The sequence below is a fragment of the Equus przewalskii genome, chromosome 6 (genome assembly GCF_037783145.1).
Source record: "Equus przewalskii isolate Varuska chromosome 6, EquPr2, whole genome shotgun sequence".
In the NCBI taxonomy this organism is placed as follows: Eukaryota; Metazoa; Chordata; class Mammalia; order Perissodactyla; family Equidae; genus Equus; species Equus przewalskii.
In genome coordinates, this window is record NC_091836.1 from 89954303 (window position 1) to 89980551 (window position 26249).

At 39.0% G+C, this 26249-nt stretch overlaps 2 protein-coding genes across 3 annotated transcripts in view; one reads left to right on the forward strand and one right to left on the reverse strand.

The window, feature by feature from the left end:
• Positions 1-654: 654 nt before the first annotated feature.
• On the reverse strand, positions 655-24834 carry LOC139084007 (uncharacterized). Of its 2 annotated transcripts, XM_070624520.1 has the most exons (5): positions 24708-24834; positions 11694-11821; positions 6456-6733; positions 4257-4437; positions 3639-3779 (listed from the first exon to the last, which is right to left on the reverse strand). In XM_070624520.1, exons 1-5 carry the CDS (start codon positions 24727-24729, stop codon positions 3765-3767), a joined length of 624 nt encoding a protein of 207 aa, XP_070480621.1. In that variant the 5' UTR covers positions 24730-24834; the 3' UTR covers positions 3639-3764. The 2 variants fall into 2 exon arrangements, with proteins under 2 accessions (XP_070480620.1, XP_070480621.1); XM_070624519.1 differs by having other exon boundaries at positions 655-4437.
• Positions 24723-26249, forward strand: part of SLC17A6 (solute carrier family 17 member 6) — a 31702-nt gene continuing 30175 nt past the window's right edge. Inside the window, exon 1 of the mRNA XM_008538846.2 lies at positions 24723-25583. Within this exon, the coding sequence (XP_008537068.1) occupies positions 25498-25583 (86 nt within the window). The 5' untranslated portion in view covers positions 24723-25497. The remainder of the gene's footprint in view (positions 25584-26249) is intronic.

Genomic DNA, 26249 nt, shown 5'->3' on the forward strand with positions numbered 1-26249 from the left:
AAGCTCATGTTTGCATGGGAAACATTACAGTTCTGACTTCGTACAATAGTCCTCCCTTACCTCTGAATGTGTCCCAAGACCCCCAGTGGATGCCCGAAACCACAGATAGTACCAAATCCTATATATAGTATGTTTTTTTCCTATACATATATACCAATGATAAAGTTTAATTGACAAATTAGGAACAACAAGAAATTAATAACAATAATTAATAATAAAAAGGAAGAGTTATGAAAATATACTATAATAAAAGTTCTGTGAATGAGGTCTATCTGTCTCTCAAAATATCTGATTGTATGGTACTCTCGCTGCTTCTTGCGATGATGCGAGATGATACAATGCATACGTGATGAGATGAAGTGAGGTCAATGACGTAGACACTGTGAGATAGTGTTAGGCTCCTACTGACCTTCTGACGACACGTCAGAAGGAGGATCATCTGCTTCCGGACGAGACTGATCGTGGGTCACTGAAACTGCAGGAAGTGAAGCCATGGATAAGGGGGGACTGCTGTATGGTGGAGAGAACTTGTGAACACCCGTGACAATCAGGAGAGAGCCTAGGAAGGTCACACCTTAGTAGGAGATCTAAATTAGCCCTAGGCTACTCTTACACCAATTTAACAAGGTTTAAAAATAAGCCATGACAGAATCAGATGGATTCATAATAATTGAATTGCATTTCAAAAACACTCTTTAAAGCAAGAAAGAAAAATCCAGACATTCAACAGTAACATTTACAAAATTCAGCATATAATAAAAAATTATTAGACATGTAATGAGGTGGGAAATTATGATTCATAACGAAGTCAAATTAGTCAATAGAAACAGATGCAGAAGTGACAGATTAAATTATTGGTCACTGATTTTAAATTTCCTAATATCTATATATCTATCTGTCTGTCCGCTTGTCTATCTATCTACCCAACAACTTAAAGGAGGGATTAGTTTCAACTCATTTTCTGAAGCCAGCATTACCCTGATACCAAAATCAAAAGGAAATATTACAAGGGAGTAAAAGCACAGGCTCATAGTCCTTGTGAAGACAGACACAAAAATCTTAAAATCAATGTCAGCAAATCAAATCACACTGTATAAATATTATAATACATCATGACCAAATGGAGTTTATTCCCAAAGTGCAAAGTTGGTTTCATATTCAACATTTAATCAAAATAATTAGCCACATTTAAAGAATAAGAGAGAAAAACCATGTAATGATAGAATTAAAATTTTGGAGAGAAAAATGACAACTTGAACACCCATTCATGGAAAAAGACACTCAGCAAACCAGTAACAAAAGAGAATTTCCACAACCTGATAAAGAGCATCATCAAAAAACAATAGCACACATCAAACTTAGGGGAAATTTCAGAAGAAGGTCAGTGTTTTTGCCTTAAACCACTTCTACTCAATATTGTGCTAAACGTCATAATTAGTGTAATAAGTCAGTAAAAAAGAAGTCAAAAGCGTAGAGATTGGAAAGGAAAAAATAAAACTGAATTTTTAGTGGATAGCGTGATTGAGTATATAGACTATCTTAATGAATATGCAAAAAAGCTGTTAGAATTTATAAGTGAATTTAGCAAGGTTATAGGCAATAAGGTCAATACACAAAAATAAATCATAACAAATAGCTGAAAAATGAAATACATTCAAAAAACCGTACCATTTATTATAGTAATAAAAGATGAAATAGTTTATGATAAATTTAACAAACATATTCAAGATCTGTAATAGAAAAAACTACCAAATATTGCTGAGCAAAATTAAGAAAGATGTGCATAAATGATAAGATATACTACATCTATAGCTTGGAAGAGCCAATAATGTTATAACATTAATTCTCCCCCAATCAATCTACAGATTCAGTGCCTCCCCGATGCAAAACCTTGAAGGCTGTTTTTGTGTTTTCTTTTGCTTTGTTTTGTTTTACAGATTAACAGGTTGGTTCATAAATTTATATTCAGGGGCCTAGAATAACTAAAATAATTGTGAATGAGAAGAATAAATTTGTAGGCCTTAGATAACATAATTTCAAGATTTAAAATAAAACTACAATAGTAATGACAGTAAGGGGTTGGTATAAGTATGGACATATAGATGAATGGGAGAGATGGAGAGTCCAGAAATAGACCCGTACATAGATCTGGTATTGATTTTTACAAAAGTGTCAAAGTAATCCAATGGGGAATGATACATTATTAAACATATAGCGCTGGAACAACTAGCTGTTCCTATGGGAAAACATGAGCCTCAACCCTTACCTTATACATTACATCAAATATAACTTGAAATGGATCACATACCTAAACTTTAAAACTAAAGCTATAAAACTTCTGAAAAAAAATAAAAGCAAATCTTTGCAATTCAAAGCTAGGCAAAAATGTCCTAGAGAGATCACAGAAAGCACAAATCATTAAAGAAAAAACCCCCAATAAATTGGACTTTACCAAACTTAGGGATGTCTGCTCTTCCAAAGACACTGTTAAGGAAGTGAACAGGCAAGCCACAGACCGAGGGAAAATGTTAGCAATGTGCATATCTGACAAAGGACTTGTAAGAATGTACAAATGTTTATAACTCAATGATAAAACAATCCAATTAAAAAATGGGCAACTAATTTGAACAGATACCTCATAACAGAAGATGTCTGAATAGCCAATAAACACTTGAAACTGTGCTCGTAATCATTAATAATTAGAGAAATACAAATTACAAACACAATGAGATACCATTACCCAATCTCTAGAACGACTAAACTTAAAACAAAAACAAAAAGCAAAGACTGGCACTACCAAAGGTTGGCAAGGATGGAGTACTGAAACTCTGATATTAGAATATAAAATAGTACAATTACCATTGTTTGGAAAACAGATAGGCAGTTTGTTATAAAGTTAAACAGATACTTGCCATATGACCTAGAAATCCCAAGAAAATAAAAGCATTCATACGCTTCAAAAACGTATGCTCAAATATTTATAACAGCCTTATTGATAATGCCCAAAAACTGTAAACGGCTCCAAGGTCCATGAACGATTGACAGATAAACAAACTGTGGCATATGCGTGCGATGGAGTAAAATAAAGAGGAGTGAATGCCTGATATTTGTAACAACATGGATAAATATCAGAAATATTATCCTGAGTGGAAGAAGTCATATACCAGAGTACATATTATATGATTTCAATGACATGAAATTCTAGAACATGCAAAACTTATCCACAGTCACAGAAAATGGGTCAGCAGTTGCCTAGGGCTAGATGTAGAGAGGGGACTGACAAGAAAACTGCATGAGGAAAGATTTAGGAGTTAAGGAAATGTTCTATTCTTGATCATGGTTGTGGTTACGTGCGTATTCATTTGTCAAAGCTCATCCAATTCAACTTAAAATGGGTGACATATATAAATTATGTGTCAATGGCACTAACTAAATTTTTAAAAAAATGAAGTAGATATCACTATACCATCCATTCATGGAGCATTAAATATCTAGCCATAGGTCTTCTTACAAGTATTTGGCAGAGCCGGGGTTCAAATCTGTGTTTCTGATTCTTTTTTTTTTTGTGTGTGAGCAAGATTAGCCCCGAGATAACATCCACCACCAATCCTCCTCTTTTTGCTGAGGAAGACTGACCCTGAGCTAACATCTGTGCCCATCTTCCTCTACTTTATACGTGGGACGCCTTCCACAGCATGGCTTGACAAGCGGTGCGTAGGTCCACACCTGGGACCTTTCTACTATGTCCCCACTTTCTGGCATTTTTATTGGAGGAATTTCTGCAGAATAAAAATAAGTGATAAAGTTCCATTATTAGCTTCTGCTAGAGCAGGTTATTGTAAGGGATGCCACCTCCTATCCCAGGAAACTTCCTTTGTCCCCAAGCTCAGATCCTTTGAGTATTTTATTGCCACGCTATTTGTCACAAAATTTTCTAAGAATGCGTCTTCTAGACCCACTCCTCTACTCTGTCAAAATACAGTCTTAGAAACTCCAGTGCTAGCACAGGTAGGGACCAGGAGGGGGAAATCAGCATTCCGTTATGTGCTGGGCCCTGTGTTAAGCGCTTTACACATTCTCTCGCTTTTATTTGTCAATGCAGTTTTGGAAAATAGGATTGCTATCTTCATATCAAAGCAGCAGCAAAGATACCAACAAGGGGCTACGTAAGAGTGGCTTAGGTTCCTGATACGGGAGACACAGCTCCAGTGCATCAGCAGCACGTCCATTTGGTGAGTCTCTGATGGATCACAGACCTTGAGAGAGTAGGGCTTGATCCGTGGGAACATGATGCCTGCATCGCCTGTGTCATGGCAGCAGGAAGATTCCAGGGTGAAGGACACATGGGCTGGAAGCACTGTGCTTGCTGACAATTTCTTGTCTCGGCAAAATGCTCTTTCTGGGAAGACAGAGGTCGCCTTGCTTCTTATGAAATCACTAACACATCGAAGAGAAAAAAAAATTACAAGGATTAACTGAAAGAGTTTTTAAATAAGATGACACATGAGGGTGTAGCTTATAAGCAAGTCACATAATGTGTATTCATAATCACTTGCTTTTCATACCGGAACTCCAATTTGAATTACTCTTTTCTTTCTCACATCCTTTATCATTTTTGTTTCTTTGTTCTTTTTCTCACTCTTTCCTTCTTTCCTTCCTTGCTCCCTCTCTCCTTCCCTCCTTTCCTTTCTTCCTTCTTTCCTCCCCTCCTTTCCTGCCTTCCTTCCGTCTTTCCTTCCTTCCCTATCCTTTCCTTTCTTTCTCCTCTCCTCTCTTAATCATCTGACCAGAGCAAACCAGTAAAATTTCTCACAACTGAAAACTGTCTCATTCCTTGTTTGGAAGAGGCATAAGATGTTCCAAGGTATCTCTTCTAGGACGTAAAGTTTTGAGGGAGCAAAAAAGATGTAAAGTAATTCTTTAGTTCTGTAGAAATCTGTGCTGCAACAGAAATTATCCATCAGCTTTTACATAGCAATTTTCTTTTACCATTTTTAAAAGTATTTTATGTCTAGTGTTTATCAATACATTCAAATATAACAACGTTTTTACTCTCATATTTTATTAAAATTTTATCAACCAACTCATATAAGACAGGGACCCAAAAATTATTAGAAAACAGTTCAAAACACAGATGAATGAGGCTTTGTGGGAAAAGGGGATGGGGCATCCAAGGAAAGTTAGGGTTCCCATCATCATAGATGCTGTCAACTTACATAATTGGCAGAGACAAATGAAGTCACACAGTACTGAGTTAGGAAAAGAACAGGTTACATAATAGCATGCTTATCATGAGCCCATATCAGTTAAGACAGCTACTTAACTGGAGTACAATGACTTCAAACCAGACATTTGTAAACTCAGGTACAAGGAATCTTATAGATAGGCAGTTCCAGGACTTGTTTATTGTTTAATCATACCAGCAAGAACGTAAGCTCATTCTTTCTTTCCACATCATCATCCTCAACTGTCGTTTTTCGTCCTTGTTTTCATTTCATATTACAAAATGGCTACTCTATCTCTAGAAGTCGTGGTAGTATTTGAAGCAGGAAGAAGGAGTATTGGTAGGGGACCTTGGTTGAAAACAATAAGTTCATTCTTGCTAGTTTAAGCTTAAAAATAATTTACAATGTATTCAGCAGCTTGTGAAACCATTGGAAGTGTGAGGGAAAAGACCCTTGGTTGAGATTCTGGAAGAAAATCCGATAAACTGACTGCAAAACACACCAGAAACTTCAGCCACTGCCATTGCTTAGCACTAAATTTCAGGATCTTGGTTGCACTGAAACTTGAGTTTACTACTAAACCTGCATCAAGCATGTCGTCCTAGCCTTAAGGTAACCAACTACCCAGATTTGCCTGGGACTGAGCAGTTTCCTGGGGACACAAGACTTTCAGTGGCAAACTGTGAAAGCCCTGGGCAAACTAGGATGGGCAGGACACCCTACCTCACCACCACTAGGAAACGGCCACCATTGCCACTGATGATGCCAAAATCCATCTACCTCAACCATCAACCATCCGTGATAGCAAGTGGAAACTCCATAAGACCTGTTTTCCAAGAGCGCTCACTTTCACAGCCTTCTCATGAGGATGTCTGAAGATGGAGCTTAGATTGTATGCCTGCCCACTTACAAGATCCTAACTTCTATATCAGGCAATTCAAAAGATAATGAGTACTCATAACTGTGATAAATGTCTGCCTCCAAGGCTGATGGCGCAGTGGGGATCAGTTTCCCCCTTGTACCCTTCTGTTCTCTGAGGAAACAGATTAGATTTCCCAGAAGCTCTAGTTGCCCAGAACTGGATCATATGGCCAATAGTAACTGCAGGAGAGCCTGGCCCCTATAAAGAAAGCCCTATAGGTGAAGGCCACAGGGAGAAATACGTTGGAAATGGCACTGGAGGAGCCAACCAGCCATGCCAGTCACAAGAACAAGCGTGAATTCGCGTACCTTTTCTGTATTGGTACTGAGTGTTCTCTGCAGCAGTGACTTTCTAGCTGCTGTTTGTTTTTGCTTCCAGATATGGTCTGCAGATCGTCAGCATCAGAATTGCCTCCGATTTCAAAAACGTCTCCTGATATTTTAAATTTAGAATCCTCAACCCACCCTGGATACACTAAGTCACAATTCCCTGGGTGTTGAGCCTGGGAGATCTTGCATTCTTGCCAACTTCCTGGGTGATTGTGGTGCACATAACTCTGAGAAGTGCCAATATGGAGACGCATTTCCTAAAATGTAAAGAAAAGTTATGTCTGGGTGGGAGAACTTTAGAGGAATTAAAAGTTTTTTGTTCTTATTTTACTGTTTTAAATTTTAGAATGAGCAAGAGCAACTTTTTAATGCTGTCTTTAAATTGAAAAAGGAAGAATCAAACAAAAACACTCATAATTTGCTCAAAGTAAAATGAAGGAAAGAATGAAGCAATGAATGAATATATGAATAACATGACAAGTGGAAGCAGAATCAGAAGATTCTATGGGAACCATGCCAAACTCCACATGCTGATGACACCCCACGGAAGAGTGGTGGGGTGGGCCCAACGCAGGTCGAGCACAGAGGGCTGTAACCAAGCTGTGTGAAGACAGACTATGGCCGTCAGATGGCTTGGCCTACGAAAGAGAAGGTTAGAAAGTGAGGAAATGGTTTGGTCAGAGTTCTTAATGTTAATAACCATGCTGCTTCACATCTTCATCAGACACTATCTTTCATAAAGTCATCCCTCACTTCTTATCCTATTTGAGCTCACAAGCTACTCCACTCCAGGAATGGGGCAGGTATCATGAACTCTGTTCCATATCTGAAAAAAGGGGCTATCAGAAATTTCAGCCATTTTTCACACACTGTGAATTAGAAACAAAGTCGGCTCTAGAACCTTGGTGAGTGTCTCCCTCCCATCCTGCTTCTACCACTGAGTCACGCAGCCGCCTTGCTCGATGCAATGGCACCAAGAAAAGAAAGGGAATTCTACACGGTGATGGATGCAGCTCGGTGCCATTTCCTCCTGAGACTTATATCACTGTCTAGATCGAAGAGACCTTTCTCTCTTAGTTCGCTGCTCCTTCTACAGTCCCCTAGCAAAGTTCTCATAGCACGTCATTGCAGGAGTTATTTTTATGTCTGTCTCCTCTGCCAACTGGATGTTTCTTAATGGTAAAGACAGTCTTATTTATCTTTGTTTTTTCAGTATTTAGAATAGCACCCAAGACACTGATTGCTTAATAATATTGGAAAATGAAGGATGAAGAAACATAAATGCGTATATGTGTACCTTGCTTCAGATGAATCTGAGTTTAGGTCCTACCTCAGACACTGAAGAACTGTGGGACCTTGGGTTTTTGTACGTTTCTCATCTGCAACATATTGCATTACTATACCATGAAATATTATATTATCTCATATCATGTTATGTAATGTTACACACCTACTTCATAGAGTTGCAATGCAGATTAAATGAAACATCATTTATAAAGCATTTCAGTGTCTTGATCTTGATAAGTGGTTGATGATTTGTAATGCTTTCAGAAATTGGGATCGCATATTGCTGTGTTTTATCTTTCCAACCAGAATAAAACTCCATTACGATGGAAAATTATCTGTCTCGTTCACCCCTTTATCCCTAGTATCTGGAATAGAGTCTGGCACATAGCAGATGCTTCCTAGATGTTTTTTGAATAAATGAGCAAATTGAATTTTGATGGAAATACATTGAGGAATCCATAAATGCCTAAATTCTGCCCTATGAATCATGTTTCTCCTCCTCTGTATGTTCACTAAGGAGACTTTGTACCTAAGAATTCCGAAGACGAACCAAAGGACTCCTTTATTATAATTTTTATTACAAGTGTTTATAAGTTTTATTATAGGTGCACCCCAGTTCAGAGCTCTGAGATGGAACATGAGCTTGTGACCTAAATGACAAATGATGCCTTCCTCTCCATTTAGTTTTCGGAATTGTACCAAGCTCCGTATAGTCACATGAAGGGAGAAAGTCAAAACAGAGGAGACAAGAGGGTCAAATCCTCTTTGTGGAGCAAAGGAAGGCTTCCTTAAAAAAATATATATAATAAATTTTATATATATTGTTTGTTTGTTTAGAAATAAAACCATTTTTATTTATACTCACACAGCCTTCCCAGTTATTAAACACAGTCTGTTACTAACAGAGCAAGAGTCTAGCTTCTTTCCTGGGTCACAATACAAACCGAATCCAGGGAGGGACTCTCACCTGTGGGGGTCATAGAACTGTGCCCTTGGAACTCAGTGAGCAGGTGAAATCAATCCTCACAGCCCTCATGGTCCAGGAGTTGCATGATGCTGCGTCTGAACCTTAGATGGAACAGCTTCCCCTGGTAGGTGAGCCAAGGGGGCCAGGAGGATAGGTCTCTGAAAACTGTGAGATGACCTAGTTTTGAATCCTGAATCCAAAATACCAAATTGCGTTGTGACCCTGGGCAAGTCACCTAACCTCTCTCCTCCTCACTTCATTTGTGAACTAAGGGCTTTAGACTAAAAGTTCTAAAATTATGTATCTCAGCAAACATTGTGTTTCAGCTCCCTCTATTTAAGGAAATATAAATGACTTCAGCCATCAAACCATCAACCCTGCAAAGTGTATTGAAACCTGTGTGATTCATGACTCACTTTAAAAAAGAAAGTGACACTGCCACCAGAGTTTTCAACTGGGTCAGTCTGATGGCACAGCCGTGCCCCTAAGTTGTCTCTCCTGCTGTACGGGCAAGGCGGAAACAAATACGGCATGCTCTTCAATTGGTGTATTTCTTCCAGAACACCAATTCCTTCTCAGGTAGTGAATAATTTTCTTTTAAATTTTGAAGCTGTCTTTATGTTCAGGCGACATTGTTCTGTCCCTGGACTGCAGAGAAGCACAGGAAAGGCCACACTGTCCTGATGACTTTCTCTCCCTCCTCCGCTGTGGCGTTGGTGCCTACAGCCACGCTTCACCTGCTGAGGAATCAGACTTGCCCTGGCCTGAGCTTTCCACCGCCCTCCCGGAAGCCTTGCTCTGTCTCCGGAAGACCACCCTGCGGCTAGAAACAAATTGGATTCTCTGAACCTTTTTTTTTTAATTTTGGTTCTAAATGGGATTGTGAAGTCTCTAATAGAGGAAATTATTTGGGGGCAGCGGTGGCAAGCAGCTCTTACCTTGGGCTTTCTAGCTCCTCTGGTTAGAGAAAATCCCTAATGGGGACAAGGTCACTAGAACCTATTGAATTGCCACACTATTCCATGGCACAGGTTGTATTCCTAGATTTGGCCAATAACCTGGCTCATTCATTTGGTATTAATTCACTCACTTAACCAGACAGATGCCAGGAGCTGAAAGAAAAATCAATACTAATTAGCAGTTTCTAAGCTCTTAGGATGTGCCAGGCGCTGTGGGCTCTGTGTGGTACATACAGGATCTCATTTAATCCTCACAACAATTGCTGGAGGTAAGTAATGTTATTATAGCCATTTCATACGAGGAAACTGGGACCTGAGCAGATTCAGGAACTCAGCCAAGGAGGCAGAGTGAAGGGGCCAGGATTGAATCCCAGGCAATCTGAATCCATGTGAAACTGAACAGAGCCCTTTTTCCTCTGGAGTGGATACCTCCACGGGGAGCCGGCTATTAAATGTTAGTTACCTAAAGTGCATTAAATTATTATTTGATTGTAATAATTAACCAATCATTATATAATTTTAACAGGGACTGAGAAAAGGGACTGAGGTCTGTTAGATTCTATTGAGATGTCGGAGAATGCCTCCCTGAGGAAGTGACACCTCAGCTGAGACACAAATGTCTAGAGGGAGTGAGTCAGGTAAAAAGTGGGAGGGGTGGTGAGCTTTCCAGGCAGACAGACCTGCCCTATTAAAAATAAAAAATAGATAAAATAAGGGGCCAACATTTATTAACTGATTAATAACAACCAGGCTACGCTAAGCCCTTTATAAGGTTTCTCTCTTTTCATCCACACAGAAACTCTTTAAGGTGGATATTATTATTATTATCTTCATTTCGCCTGTGCAGAGGCTGAAACAGGGTATAGCCAAGCAATGTAACCAAAGCTACACATTGTGTAAGAGTGGGACAGGCCTGGACCTCTGCAGCCCAGCTAGAATCCGTATTCTTCATCATAATATAAGTGGGAAGGAGCCTTGTACATACTTGCAATGGGTTGAATAGTCTCCACAAAGTTCACGTCTACCCAAACCTCAGAATGTGACCCTGTTTGAGCCTTGAGATTAAATGGCTCTGGATTTCGGGTGGGCCCCAACCCAATGACCAATATCCCTGTGAGGAGAGAGGACACAGACACTGAGAAGAAAGCAATGTGAAGACAGAGGCAGAGATTTGATTGATGCATCTACAGACTAAGGAACTACAAGAATTGCCGCTGACCACTAGAAGCTAGGAGAGAGACACGGGACAATCCCCCTCACAGAAGGAACCAGTCCTGCTGACACCTTGAAGTTGGATTTCTAGCCTCCCAAACTTTAAATCTCTGTTTCTTCTCCAATATGTGGCAATTTGTTATGGCTGCCCCAGGAAACTAACGCAATACGCTTTGCCACAAGGGGAGCCTAGTAATAAAGTTTAGGAACATTATTTATTTATTCAACTTTATTCACTGTTTATATTGTTTGTCAGATATTTTGGCAAGAGGAATGAAAAATGCACATGGTGCAAATATGGACTCTATTTTCAAAGACTGCGATGGAGAAAGTGACAAGGATCATATAAGAAGTATAGGTTACAAGGCTGGCCCAGTGGCATAGCAGTTAAGTTCGTGTGCTCTGCTTTGGTGACCTGGGGTTTGCCAGTTAAGATCCTGAATGTGGACCTACACACCACTCATCAAGCCATGCTGTGGCAGGCATCCCACACATAAAATAGAGAAAGATGGGCACAGATGTTAGCTGAGGGCCAATCTTCCTCAGCAAAAAGAGGAGGATTGGAGGCCGATGTTATCTCAGGGCTATCTTCCTCAAAAAAAAAAAAAAAGAAGTACAGGTTAATAACAATATTAACCATCATCATAATCACAATTGCTCTCATATATTAAGTACTTACTTTCCAGGCACTGTGAGAGGTGGCTTACATGCATTATTTAATTTGATCTGCAAAAGGTAGATATGACTCATTCAATTTAATAGATAAACTGAGGTATGATGAAATTTACTTACCTTCTTCAAGAGTGTGCATTTCTGCCAATGACTAGGCAGGATCTCAATTTCCAGTGAAGATAAAAGAAGGGACTTCATTAGAGAGCATGCCTTTGATCTGGGTCTTGAATGATGAGTGACGTTGGGCTCTGGTGAACAGAGGGCAGGGGAGAGGGCATTATGAGTGAGAATGACAGTAAGTGTAAAGGCAGAGGAGCAGAGATTGAGGATTTGTGACTAACAGAGTGCTCCACTTTGTTGGAGTGTCTAGAACACTGACAAAGAAAGTGGGAAATCAATTTGGAATGACAGATTCAGTTGTTGACCAAGGAGCAAATGTCAGGAGGAACTGGGAAATTATTCTTTAAAGAGATTGAAGTTCAGAAAAGTTTTGCTAAAGCAAGTGGAATGATCCACATGTTGCTTCAGGGAGCTGAATCCCACAGGGGTGTGAAAATGGACTGCTAACTGGGAGACACTGGCCACCAAAGATCCATTTAGGAGCCAAATGTCATAAGAGAGAGGGGCCAAATCCACTCACATTCCTTAGAAAATAACTCTAAGTCCAAACTCCAATTACTCACTTATTCAAAAATGTCCATTGAGCCTGTCTATGCTACCCAACAGGGTTCCAACGGCAACGTCCTGGGTTTCCATCATAAAGGGAAACTTTCACAACGTTTGGAGCCCTTGATATCCCGAAAATGAAGAAAGAGGATGTCCTCAAATTTCTTGCAGCAGGAATCCACCTAGGTGGCGACAAAATTTGACTTCCAAACAACCATACATAAAAGGAGATGAATGATGGCTTCTATGTCATAAATCTAAAGGGGACTAGGAAAAGCTACTGCTGATGGCTTGTGCCATCGTTCCAATTGAAAATCATTGTCATATCCTCCAGGAATCCTGGGCAGGGGGCTGGGCTGAAGTCTGCTTCTGCTACTAGAGTCACTCTTATTTCTGGCTGCTTCACTTCTGGAACCTTCACTAACCTCATCCAGGAGTCATGTCTTCTGGTGTTACTGATTCCAGGGCTGACCACTAGCCTCTCACAGAGCTGTCTTATGTTAGCCTGTCTACATCACTCTAGTAACATAGATTCTCCTCTGCACCATGTGGACATGGCATCCTGTGCAACAGCAGGGGGTCTGACATGGTGGATGCTGGCCCAGGAAGAGGTCATGCCTCTCTACAGAGATCCTGAAGAAATGGAAAAGGAAGAGCAAGCCTCTGCTGAAAAGGCTGTGGCCAAGGAGGAGTTTCACAGTGAATGGACTGCTCCCGCTCCCAAATTTTCTGCTCTTCAACCCAGGGTCGCAGACTGGTCTAAAGGTGCATGGGTGCCTTCCGTGTCTGTCGAGCAGTTACCTACTGAAGACTGGAGCGCTCAGCCTGCCACTGAAGACTGGTCTGCAATTCCCACTGCTCAGGCCACCGAGTGGGTAGGAAACACCACTGAGCGGTCTTAAACTGATCTCCCACAGGCTCTTACACAGAAAAACAGATACATGATTGACTGAAAATAAACATCAGTTTCTTTAAAACAAACAGACAACAATGACAAAATGTATTGAGTGCCTTCTTTGCAGCGGGGAGAATTCTAGGTGCTGGGAATAGAATTGAGAATTAGGATGGGCACAGTTTCTGCCATTTAGGATTTTTCTCTAGTTGGCTTGGAAAGATACAAATACACAAAAAACAAAGAACCCACAGACAGTGTGGTAGGCAGAATAGGCAAGCTGTTCTCGTCAAAAGCCACAGCACCATGCGTATGTCTTATGTGGCAAAGGGAACTTTGCAGATGTGATTAAGGATCTTGCAACGTGGCAAGTGTCCTAGATTATCCAGGTGAGCCCAGTGCAATCTTAGGGTCCTTATGAATGAAAGCGGGAGCCAGTGGAGTCAGAGGAAGCAGGGGTCTGAGTGATTGGACTGGTGACTGGAGGCCACAAACTGAGGAATGCAGGAAGCTTCTAGAAGCTGGAAAAGGCAAGGAACGGATTCTCCCCTAGAGCCTTGAGAAGAATGCAGCTCTGCTGACAGCTTGATTTCAGCCCTGTGAGACCCGTGTCAGACCTGTAACCCACAGAACTCGAGAAAAGAAAATTGTGGTTTAAGCCACTAAGTTTGTGTTCATTCGTTACAGTAGCAACAGGGAACTAAAACAGTTAGGAAGCAGAAAAATAAGGTATTTTGGGGTAATGATACGACCTAGAATGAAGAAAGTATTAAAAAGGATAATATGGTAGTGAGCCAGGGAAAAGGCCTGGACGCAGAAAGGCACCCGGCCTGTGTTCATGGTGTGTCCAGAGCAGGAATGGGAACAGCTGAGATGAAGATGGAGAGGTAGCTTTCACTGGAGAGAAAGTGCTTTAAAATGTGTGTAATCATCCAAGCTTGGTCACAGCGAGGAAATTCAAAATTGGCATAAGCTCAAATAGTAGAATTTTTTCTGTGATGAATGTTGTTATGTTTTTTCTACCCTTGAAAACGAGAAACATGGGCCCTGCTTCAAAGTTTACACAGTAAATATAGTTAATACAAAATTAACACTTTATCTTTTTAGAGAAATTTTAGGTTCACAGCCAAATTGAAGGGAAAGTACAGAGATTTCCCATATACTCCCTTCCTCCCCCATTATCAACATCTCTTACTAAAGGGTACATTTGTTACATTGATGAATCTAGATGGACATGTCATAATCACCCAAAGTCCATAGTTTACATTAGGGTTCACTCTTGGTGTTGTATATTCTATGGGTGTAGACAAATGTATAATGACATGTATGCATCAATATGGAAGCGTGTTTTCCCTGCTCTAAAAATTCTCTGTGCTCCAGCTATTCATCCCTCCCCTCCAGCCCCACTCCCCATACCCCTGACAACCACTGATATTTTGATTGTATCCATAGTTTTGCCTTTTCCAGAATGTCATATAGTTGGAAGCATACAGCATGTAGCCTTTTCAAATTGGCTTCTGTCACTTAATAATATAAATTTAAGGTGCCTCCATGTCTTTTCATGGCTTGATAGCTCATTTCTTTTTAGTTCTGAATAATATTCCACTGTCTAGATGGACCAAAGTTTATTTATCCATTCACCTACTGAAGGACACTTGCTTCTTGGTTGCTTCCAAGTTTTAGCAATTATGAGTAAAGCTACTAAAAACATCCATGTTCAGGTTTTCATGTAGACATGTTTTCAACTGAGTTTTGTTTTAAGTATAAAATGGACACAGATTTCTAATTGAGTATGATTGAACATATGGGTTTATGTTCATTTTCTCTTGGGACCTCACTAAAATGATAGGAAAGCAGTTTTTTAAAAAGCTATAAACCCTCAAAGATAAAGAGAATGAGGCCACAATATTTAGAAGATGTCAACAAGAATTCAGAAGATGGAAAGCTAATGGGCAAGTGGAAAGTGACCCAGATATCGAGGAAGGATGAAATCTAAATGCCTTTTGGGGGAAGTGAATAAGGAGCACTCTGATTGGTGCACAAACCCTGGAAAAGCTTGCCAGTTGAAATGAGCAGTAACTCTGGAAGCAGCGTTGTGGGCCCGGGGTTAAAACCAGATGGTTTGCTGCAATTCCATGTAGAGAGGACTTTGACCTATCCCAGCCTATACAGACAAGCAAATGGACCCCACCTATCATGGCAGAATGCAGAAATTCGTCTCTGGAGAATCATATAGACCCAGGCCTCGAGGACAGCAGGCACAGCTGAGGTCTGGAGTGAGATGCCTTACTTAAAACAGGAGGAGAAATGAAGGTTTGAATGCTGAATAGCATGACTCTATCCCCAGCTCCTTTCTCCACTCAGCTTCTAGGCTGCTGGTTGCCAGATGTATAAACTTCTCTCAGAAAGAGATGGGAGGACTCCTATAGGAAAGAGACTGGAGAAGCTCATCAATTCGAGAAAAAAGTCATATTGTTGCTATCTGGGGCCTGTAATTGAAGGGGGAGCTCTCGTGTGATTAATCTCAGTTGGTGAGCTCCATCCCCACAGCGCCTTGCTGTTGAACAGAAATGGATAGCGATGACCACTAGAAATTTAAGGAAAGACTAACAGAATCTAAAACAAACTGAAAAAGAGGAACTAAACAGAAACAGGGAACAGAAGAAAACTAAAAATAGAAACAGTTAAAATTAATATTTTCAGAAAGAGAAAATAGTGCATCCTTCAAACAAGAATAAGATGCTATTGGAAGAAAGGAAGATTCCGAGAATAAAGGGCTCTTAGAAATCAAAAATCTAACAGCAAAAGCTTTAAGAATTAATTGATAAGTTGGAAGAACAAAGAAGGAAATCTACGAAAAAAATTTTAAGTAAATAAACAGTTGGAGAGAAGAAGATCCTAAACATTAAGGATCAATTCAGGATGGCCGATAGCCAACTAGCAGGGTTCCAGAAAGAAGAGAAATTGGAGGAGAGGAAATTATCAAGAATATTGGAAGAAGAGCATTTCCAGACTTGCAGGACGTGAAAGTGTCTGCCTCTGAGGGACAAGCAGAGAGACTACAAAAAAGTCCCCTATTAATATGTGTCATAAATTTTCATAACACTTGACACAGAGCACCATAAAGTTTCCAGAGAAGAATTTCTTAAAAAGTAAACACAATGCTCCTGGAATTAGAATGACATTGATCTGTTCAATGACGACACTAGGTGATAGAAAGCAGTGGGGCATTGCCGTCAAAATCATCAGGGAAAATTACTGTGCTTAGAATTCACAGAAGCACAACTACCAAGAGTGAAGATAGAAAAAGATCAATTTTCAGATATGCAAGTTTTCAAATAACAAGCCCTTGTTATTAATTAATGAAAATGAATGAACAGAGCTTTGTTTCAGGAAACTGCAGGAGTATGTAATCCAGGAAAGATATGGGATACAGAAAACAAGAAGGTGACTCAGAAGAGAGGCAGAAAGACCTCCCAGAATGCTGGTGACAGATGACTCCAAGTTGGCATCTGTCTAACAGAACTGGAGAGCGTCTGGTTCAGACTGAGGCAGGAGGGCAAGGAGCACCAGGAGAAATGTATCCAAGAAGAAAATGGAATCAATAGGTTACCTGAGGAGTCTGATTATGTCCAGGGAATTTTATGGTACTCTTGGAATGTTTTGAGATGGATTGATGGCAGGAACAAAGAAGCATAAGAAAACCACATCAACAAATAGAAGGATGCAATTAGGAACCCTAAGAAAAAGAAAATGCTGTTTAAGAAAGGAAATGAAAGCAAAGTTGCTGTACAGTTTGGCTGTGAGAAATAAGAGGAGGATTGCTTGAGTGGCCATTCTAATTCTGCCACTGAATTGTGTGACTGTGGGAGAGTTGTTTAACATCATTATGGTTGTTATATAAACATCACATTTTGATTTAAATAAAATTAGTGAGAGGATGAGGGATGGTAAGTGTGTGTGTGTGTGTGTGTGTGTGTGTGTGTGACAGAGAGAAAGAGAAAGAAAGAAGGGGAAGCACAATTAAAATTAATTCCTCATCTCTCATAGGAGGATGTCAATAAACATATCAAAAATTGAAAATCAGCCAACAGCAGTGTAATGATTACAATAGCTGACACATATAGTGCTTATTCTAGTCCAGAAAATCCTTCATCCTTTAAGACACACACACACACACACACACAATCATCTAATCTTCTCCACAAACGTGGTGCAATCTTGTAGCAAGAAATGTCAGCAGGTGAAATAAGTCAAAGGATTCCTGCTTTTAAAAAATGATTTAGCTTTTAAATCTACGTACATGCATCACTTTGATAAAATAAAAGCTAAACTAAATGTAAAATATGTAATGGATTAGAGATATTTTGTATTGTCTTGTTTGCTAAGATAGAAAAGGGCTTTAAATTCTGTCATTAGCAAAGTTTTGCCTCCCTTGAATATGAAGTAATGAGCTGTTGAAAATTACTGTCCCTGCCACCCCCCTGCCTCTGATGTTCCAGCCTTCAGGGTGGGAAGCACTATAAGAAAGCTGAGCTCCATTCAAATGGTGGGTCTGCTATGGTACACATTTTGCAATTCTGATGGTGTTTCAAGACCCAGTTGCACCTTGTAGGCTTTCCCTAGGATAAAAACACAAATGGCCAGAAAATGGGGGTCCATTTGCTTCCAAGTCAACCCACCTAAGAGGAGTCAGTCACACCAGATCCACTGTCAGCTGTCCTGGGGAGGAATGTCCTGTGGGAGGCACAAGGGTAGGAAGAGTAAGGACTGTTGATTGATGCCATTTGCCGTTGACATTTCCTCTTGTCCACTCACTAAATAAATGCTCTTATTTTTTCTTTTATAATGTCTGGGGTCATACCATTTATGAAACAGGAGAGTCAGCTAAGGATAAATGAAATATGCTTGCTAGAAATTAAGTTATCCACAGAAGCACATCTGAGTCAATAATTTTCAAACTGATGTAAGCAATTGTTCTAATTTTGGCTCTGGTGTACTATCTGCGTGTCCCTGAGTGAGTTGAAAGCCTGATCATCATGTGGGAAAGAAGACTAATTTTTAAAATCTTTTACCAGCTGACGCATAGACCATTGCAAGAGACTATTATCTCCTGAACCAAGAGCCCTGCCTCCATCTTCTCTCCACACAATTTATCACACTTTATTGCCTGGTTAAACTTTTAAGAATGTTACTGTGCTTGATCAAAGCATCGCTTTGCTCATAATTAACTTTTTTATCAATTATCCGTAAGAAAAAATCCAAATTTCTCAATTGAGATCTGAGTTCTCTGAGAGCAAGATCTATGTCTTATTTACCTGTTTCCCGGGTGTCCCACAAAAGGCCTGGCATATTGTCATAACTTAGAAATGTTGAGTAAAAGTTTAATCGAATTAGCTCAAAATTCAAGGTTTTCTTTTGTCTTACTCTATTCTGCTTTTCTAGTATTTTGTTCTGTGGTTGCTCTATATGACCTTTCCTTCCTGCCAGTGCTTTAAATTATCTTCTAAACCTTGGATCCATCTATCCAACCTTTTTTCCATTCATCCATTCATCCATCCATAAAATACTTTTAAGGTGATATATCAAGATTCTCTCAGTTGCAAGTAATAGAAACTCCAACTCCAACTTAAATATTAGTTAAATGGGGTTCATTGGCTCAAAAGTTTGGAAAATCAGTGTAGGTAGAGATCAAGTTTCAGGCGTGGTTTGATCAGATCTCTGACTCTGTTTTTCCACAATGAATGACTGAAGGTGTTGACACTCAATATCCAAAAGCATTTCAGTGACTGACCACAACCTCTCCATTTTCCACAATGAGATTTGCCCACCACGGTTCTCGCCACAGTCTAACGGTGTCTTTACCATTAGTATAATCCACAGGGAGGCACAAAAAATTAAGTTGTGGCACAATTTTTCAATTCGGATTTATCAGCACCCTTCTACCTTTGTGCTAGGGGAAAAAAAGCCACACATTTTATATGAATATTATTTGGAACATGTTTACCCACTCCTTTCAAAACAATGTAAATCAACCTGCTTTAGGTTTGCCCTTTTAAGGCAAAGACATCTTTTTCTTTTTTCACCACAAGAGGGCAGCAGTTAGAAAATATTTCTAGCCAGCACTGCGTTTCATTGTTTTTGTTGTTGCTATTGTTAATGTTTTTCACCTCTCCAAAATTATGATTAGAGTATGCTTACAGCAGTGAAATATTCAATACTTTAAATATTCTGTCCTATTACCAAACTGTATATTCAGATCTTTACTTTCGAAAACGTCACTCTAAATATTCTGGAAGTGAAATCCCCCGCCTCCTGCTTCTGATATCTTAAGTAACTTAGAAAATAGTGTGAAGAAGTTAAATAGAAATCCTCCAGCTGTTTGCAGCCAAGTGGGAGATTTCTATGATGTTATATGCTTTCCTTCACGGAAGATAATGTTCCGCAATCTGCAATGATAAACATGGTACCCAAAGGAAGGGATCAGTAACCTGGGAGGATGACAACTGAACAGGACCCCTATAGGACCCAGAGAGAGAGACGTTTCAATGAGGTAAGATTTCATCAGACTCGAAGAATATTACATAGCACTTGTCGTAGAATCTATTTATTTATCTGTAAAATACCTTAAGTCATGGTGATCTCTTCTTTGGTCTCCCTCATATTGAAGTGTATATTTCTTTTATTCTCTTTCCAAGATGCATCTCTTTCCCATTCTTAATGTTTCCCAATATTGCCTTATACAATCATATCTTTTACTTGAAGAAAATATTTTTTGAACGTTTAAAGAGGCTAATATTTTTAAAGTTCTTCTGTAATTTATCACATTACTCTATGTATATAGTGCAGGATTCAAAATTAGAAATACTTTTCTGGAATTAGAAGAACAGTATTTGGTCTCTATTCACTTTAAAACTTAGGTTTTTCCAAGGCACAATGGAATGTAGTGAATAAGTTATTTTTCCTTGAGTACAGAAAGAAAAGACTGGAATAAGATGTATAAATCTTTCTCGTGGCAAATTATACAGAGTAAGATGCACACAAAAAGAAAGATACTTTGTGTATATGATTATACACTGTACATACATTTTTGGTAGTTAAAACCTATACTCAAGATTACAATGTATCTTTATTTAAAACTTCTTGCTTCTAGTTTTTTAATCAGACAGGTCACAGAGAAATCAAAAGATGTTTATACTAGGCCATTAAATATAGCAGTGAAGAGTATTGAGTTGTGTCCACAGACATGAGGAAGACAAACTAAGTTATTCTATCTCTGGCTCTGAAGAAATTGTATAATGATAATTTCTTGGAAATGTCTCTGAGGCTAACACTGCAAAGTCAAGTCAAATAAAGCTGGACTAAGTACAGTCCACTTAAAAACTGTGGATAAGGAAAAAGTCACAGATGAATCTTCCAGCTTATTTGTACAGCCTCAGCCTGAAAGAAGTGTGCAATTATGAGAGTGAACGTTGATTTAGGAATTCAAAATCAAATAAAGCGATACTGTAAAAAAGCTTTCGAGGCACTTTTCTCTTTAAGAATGTGCAATCTCTACATCTATTATAAAAAGCTATACAACTGGCCTGAGTTAATTGGTTTACTGTATCCCAGAAGAGGGCCTAGACCACAAGAGGTGCAAAGTATCTGTTGAGTGAATATTTGTTGAAATAATATATAGAAAATATTGTATTTAAAATACCCTCAGAGTTAGACAACTTGAAGTATTTTTTTAAACAAATTTGCCTTGAAAACAGCCTAGCAATGATTTATGAGTAGCGGTAAATATAATGCCTTTAAAATAATTTTTGTGGTAAGGGGGAAAGAAGGATCAAACTTATACTACTATTTCAAAATATTTATAAAATTATCACAATTTATTCTACTGGGATTAGAAACTTTAACCTATTCTTTCCCTATGTGATAGCCACACCATTCCTAAATCTTGATAAGAGTTAAGTTTCCTTGTAATAACTCTTTGGTTAACTGAAAGGTTCTCAGACAATCAAGTTATTTCTAAAGACATTTAGTACCTGGTCAGCAATTGCAAATGTATTCCCTTCATATTTTTAGGTGTAGATATTAATTTAACAAGTACAAAGAAAAGTGGAAAGAATACAGTAGTTTTAATTACATAATTAAGGACTACATTCGCTTCTAAAATAATAACATGTCCTTCCACCAGAGGGCAACATTTGCAAGACATTTAAATGATCTGTCAAAAGTATTTCCTCACTCAAGGATATACACAAGTGCAAACCTATCACATTGCTACTGGTGGTATCTTACGCAAATTTCAAAGAATACTATGAAGACAATTGTTTAGACTACTGCAAATAAAACCCCATACCTACTCATAGTAAAACAAGCAATAAATTTACTCTTTTCAAAATATATCGGAAGACAGAACTTCAGAAGGGAGCACATTTCTCTATATTATTAGCATTTTTTCAGTTCATTTTTAAGCCTTTAGCTCAAATACAGTGGAATAATCTCAGGGTAGAATAAACAGAGACAAAGTAATTTTACATTGATAGTTAAATTAATGAAACAGTCATAAAATTTTATAAGTGGAAGGGATAATAGAGATCGATTACTATAAACCCTCACTTGTGCAAATAAGGAAACTGAAGTTTATTAACATTAAGTGATTGATTCTTAGCTACAGGGATGATAATCAGCAGAATCAGGACCCAAACCCAAGTCAACTGATGTCACATTTCAAAGTTCACACCATTGGTATTCAAAGTGTGATCCACTGGCAGGTGATCCTGGAAACTTGTTAGAACTGCTGAATCTTGGGCTCCATTCTAGACCTATTGAATCAGAATCATTAAAGATATTAAATTGTGAGAAACTACTCTAACCCATGCTGCTTCATCACTGGTTGCATGTCTTCCGGCAATTCATTAAATGTCATTTGCCACCTCAATAAAATGGGAATAAAATGAGTTTAGTTTGAAGAAGAATTATAAGGATAATTGAGATCATGTAAATGAAAGTCATTCATAAATTGTAATACACTACATACGTTAAGTATATTCGATGAAACTTTCTCCTTTTATTTTTGAGTGCTTGGGAAGAGGGGACAATTTTTCTCCAATAGGAAGAGTTGTCTAATAATTCAACTTAAGGCACTGCTAAAATTGGGTGGAAGATGTTGGGGGTGAGGGAGGGTGTCCAGAAAAAGTGATTTTCAATATCACTAAATTAATACCATATATATAACTGCTAACATTTCCTTGCATAAAGAATAATCTAGTGAAGTAGGTTACAAAAGTCTATGTTTGGAGTTCGGATTTTGGGACCACACCTGAAGAAAATTGGTTGGATTAGTAAATAGTGTCTGAATATGTATCTCTCGTATTCGGCGTAGCTATTAATTTAAGAACAGCCTAAATGGCATTCTTTGGTCTCAGGCAGCGTAGTAAAAATTCTTGTAATTTTCCACATACAGCATTTTTCCCTTGTTTATGACTTTGCTCAAGATGTCCCCTCTAGCTGGGATACTCTCCAAGTAGCATCATCCCTCCCCACCAATTGCACTGGGCTGCCATCATCTTCATAGGGCTAAGCTCCTCTTAAAATATTAAGACAGACAAGGAAACCTCACCTCCTGGAAGTTTTTCTGTCCACTTTCACTCCCAGGCTGGGTTGTTTAACTTGTCCAATCTCACCCATAATTATTTGTAATTGTATTTATGTGTCTATTTCCCATGCAGCTTGTGAGATCTTTTAGGGGACATTCCCAGAACCTAGTGCAATTCTTGGTGCTAAAAGAATATTTTTAGAATGAATAAATCAATATTAGAAGTAATTCTGATTCAAGTACTCACCTTGTTATCAAGAGAGTGGAAGAGAGAGTCAGATGACATTTATTTCAATAAAGGTGAATGTAAGCACTTTACTCTGGAAAGAACGCTGTCATGTTGGATTTGTGTTGCTTTGTGCCCCTTCAGATGTATACAGTGCAGACTTAGCAATCAGGTTACTGGTGGGTTAGATCTCTAGTCCTCTGGAGGCAGACTTAAGCAGGAGTGCTTAGGAGAATCATTTTTATGTCATCATCCTGGCTTCACAGATATTTATTCAACTTTTATTTTTGCATAAGTTTTTAGAATTTCAAAATCATGGGTATCCTTAAATGAATTAAATTTAATGAATTTGGCCCCCAAAGAGTTGAAAAACATACATATTTTGAAAAGCACCTAGATGAGTCAAGTCCTGAGCAGCTTGAATCTTTTGTTTGAAAGGAGGTAGTTTAATGTGTTTTTATATCCTCATACTGATCACCTTTGGGGATAGAAAATATTCTGAGGCATTCCAGAGTTTTAGAAAAATCTGGTTCAGTTTTTTATAGGAGATGTATATTTTAATACGTATTTATCAAAATACTAGAAAGATGCCTCTAGTGTCCTTTTCTTTATCATAATTAATAATGAAATATGACTATCAAATTTAATAATGGCAGATCATTTTAGCTACTTTTGATAATTTTTTCACCTATCCGTTCAGTGTATACATATCCATTATATTATTTGCCCTATTCAGGAAGCATTCTTACATGAATCTGTATTTAGAGCCATACTTCTGAGATTTGGTCCCAGAATCCCAAAGAAAAATTTACTCCCCCTGTTGGCTTAAGTGAAATCCAAGGACTTCGACCTTGAGAATGTGGTTCAAGGACAATCTGTTTTGTAATCATTTGCCTGAATTACATCTAAAAGGTTTGTGATTCATGTCAAATGCATTAATAATTAAACTAAGCTAGCATCGTTTTCTTGCTTTGATTAATGAAATAGATTCATTGATGGGATATCTATAGGTGAAAACAGGAGTCTTACATGAATATCTGCTTTAGAAGATAGTACAAAGGAAAAAAAATCACATTTTAAAGGAATATAAGTAATTTAAAATCAATCTTGAAAATATTGTCAGTGATAATTTGCTGACAAGCACAAGGTATAGCCACAAATTTCATCAGTATATTGATATTTCAGTAGTGTGCTGTAAATTAGTTACGTGAAGAATCACAAAATTCCAAGGAATTTATATTAAATTGCCTGTCTTTTATTTATCCAAGGGCGCTGAGGTTACAGCTATTCTTTTTTCTCTTTCTCTCCTCTCTCCCTCCCTCCCTCCCTCCTTTCTTTCCTTCTTTCTTTCTTCATCAGGGCTTAAAACAAAACACATGAACAATATAATTACGCATTTTGTGTACATATATTTTGTATTCAAGGGGGCCCAGGTGCCCCAGAAGACCACAAACATAAGTGTAATGTGCTGTACCCATCCCTTCCTGTGACCCTCTCAGAGCTGGCATCAGAGTGCTGGACAGAACGTAGGAAACTAGAAGTAACTTGTCAATTTTTAATAAAGTCTTCCTCCCTTGCAGAGCCAAATGCACCATTCTCCCTACAAACTCTGGCGATGATGACATCTTCCCATTTGGTTTCCATAGCATCCGTTCCTGAAGATCCCCAGAATGGTCCTTGGTCAGGGCGATCCGCCCAGCTCCCCTAGAAAGTTGGAACCCTGGCCAGCCCAAAGAAGCTTCCCCTTTTGCTGAAACTTACTCTGTCCGTGGTGCTGAACCATTCTGCCGAGACGCGCCCAGATGGGCGCTGTCAGCCGTGCTGAAAAAAAATCTTTCCTGACACTGCCCAAATCGGAGCAGTGTATCTGCTGTTTACTCACGTCCTCAAAGAGCAGCAAGCTTTCTCCATCTTAATTCGACTCTACCGCAGAGCAGAGTTGCGCCGGCGTGATGGGAGGGGATCACAGGCAAGGAGGAAAAACTAACAGCAGCATTGCTCACCTGAGACCTAAGATACTCCCGTGAGTTTTGGAAGCCGCTCTGCTCCTTACAGCAAAGACACCATTTTCAAAAGTACTATTCTTTTGACTTTGCCCTTACACAAGGGTTCTGTGATATTTCTGCCATCCGTTTAAAAGCCAGAAGATTTGACAGCAATAAGGCTTTCAAAACCGAGAATTTACATTGTTTTTCCGTGGACTGACTTCCAGGACAAGGACTTATCTGCACCCGCCCAAATACCATGGCACTGCGTGCGCCCTTCGCCGCCGGATCCTCCCCTTCCAATGAGACTTTCTGATTGTGTCTACCAACTCTCCTATTAGGAACCCCGTGGGTTGCATGCAGCTATTCTGTTGTATTCTCGTTCTTACTCTCCCTCCCCTCTCTCACTCACTCTCGGGCTGGAGGCACACCAATACCATTCTGCTGAGAAGGAATAGCCCACAACTACCTTAAGAGATTAAGGCAATATGCGCAACCTTCGCCTTTCACCTTTCATAGCTATCACTATTTAAATCTGGCAAGAGCCGACACCAGTCTTTGCAAGAATGGAGTCGGTAAAACAAAGGATTTTGACCCCAGGAAAAGAGGGGCTAAAGAATTTTGCCGGAAAGTCCCTTGGCCAGATCTACAGGTAAGAGAAAGCAAACCCATGTTTGCCTGGGGCTCAGCATGAAAAAATCTGCAGGGCTATTTCCGTGAATCCTGGTTGCTTAGAGAGATTGTAATACGATCGGAAAGTCTTTTTTTGTTGCTCATTGCTGGAGTGGGGCTGCTCTGGAAACCTGCTTATTAATTCAGGAATGTTGAACTAAATGAACCTGTCCTCTTTGTGTATGTATGTGCGTGTGATTTTGGTTTTGGTACCTGCAGATTCTCATCCTTTCCTTCCAGGATTTATCTCCCTTTACAATTGAGAAATGACGAGCACCTGTTCAAAGAATCTTTCTTTTGGTGCTTATAGTGACACCAAGTTAAATTCCTTTGATGCAGACAAATTAAAATATACAACCCTCTAAAAAAATTAACCAAGAAATTTCAAAGAATAATGGCAAAAAGAAATTTAGATCCCAGCTTCAAAATCACTCGAGTAGAGAACCCCCCAGTGGACTCTTCCTCTGCACTGAAGGAAGAAGAATCAAAATATATAAATAATTGATGCTGAAGCAATTCCTTTCTGAACCCAATACCATGTATATGCATTTTGAGTTATTTGACCCATCCTAGAAGTCTGTTTCTTGCATGGGAAATGTCACAGTGCTTATAAGAAAAACCATAAATAATAACCAGAAAAATGACT

Bases quoted from the DNA above. Each gene is read 5' to 3' on its own strand.
- LOC139084007 (XM_070624519.1), bottom strand. From the start codon at position 24,729: ATGGTTCAGCACCACGGACAGA. The intron at 11,822-24,707 runs GTAAGTTTCAGC...TCTGTTCACCAG, and splicing joins GGTTCAGCACCACGGACAGA to AGCCCAACGTCACTCATCAT. The intron at 6,734-11,693 runs GTAAGTAAATTT...TTTACATTTTAG, and splicing joins AATGCACACTCTTGAAGAAG to GAAATGCGTCTCCATATTGG.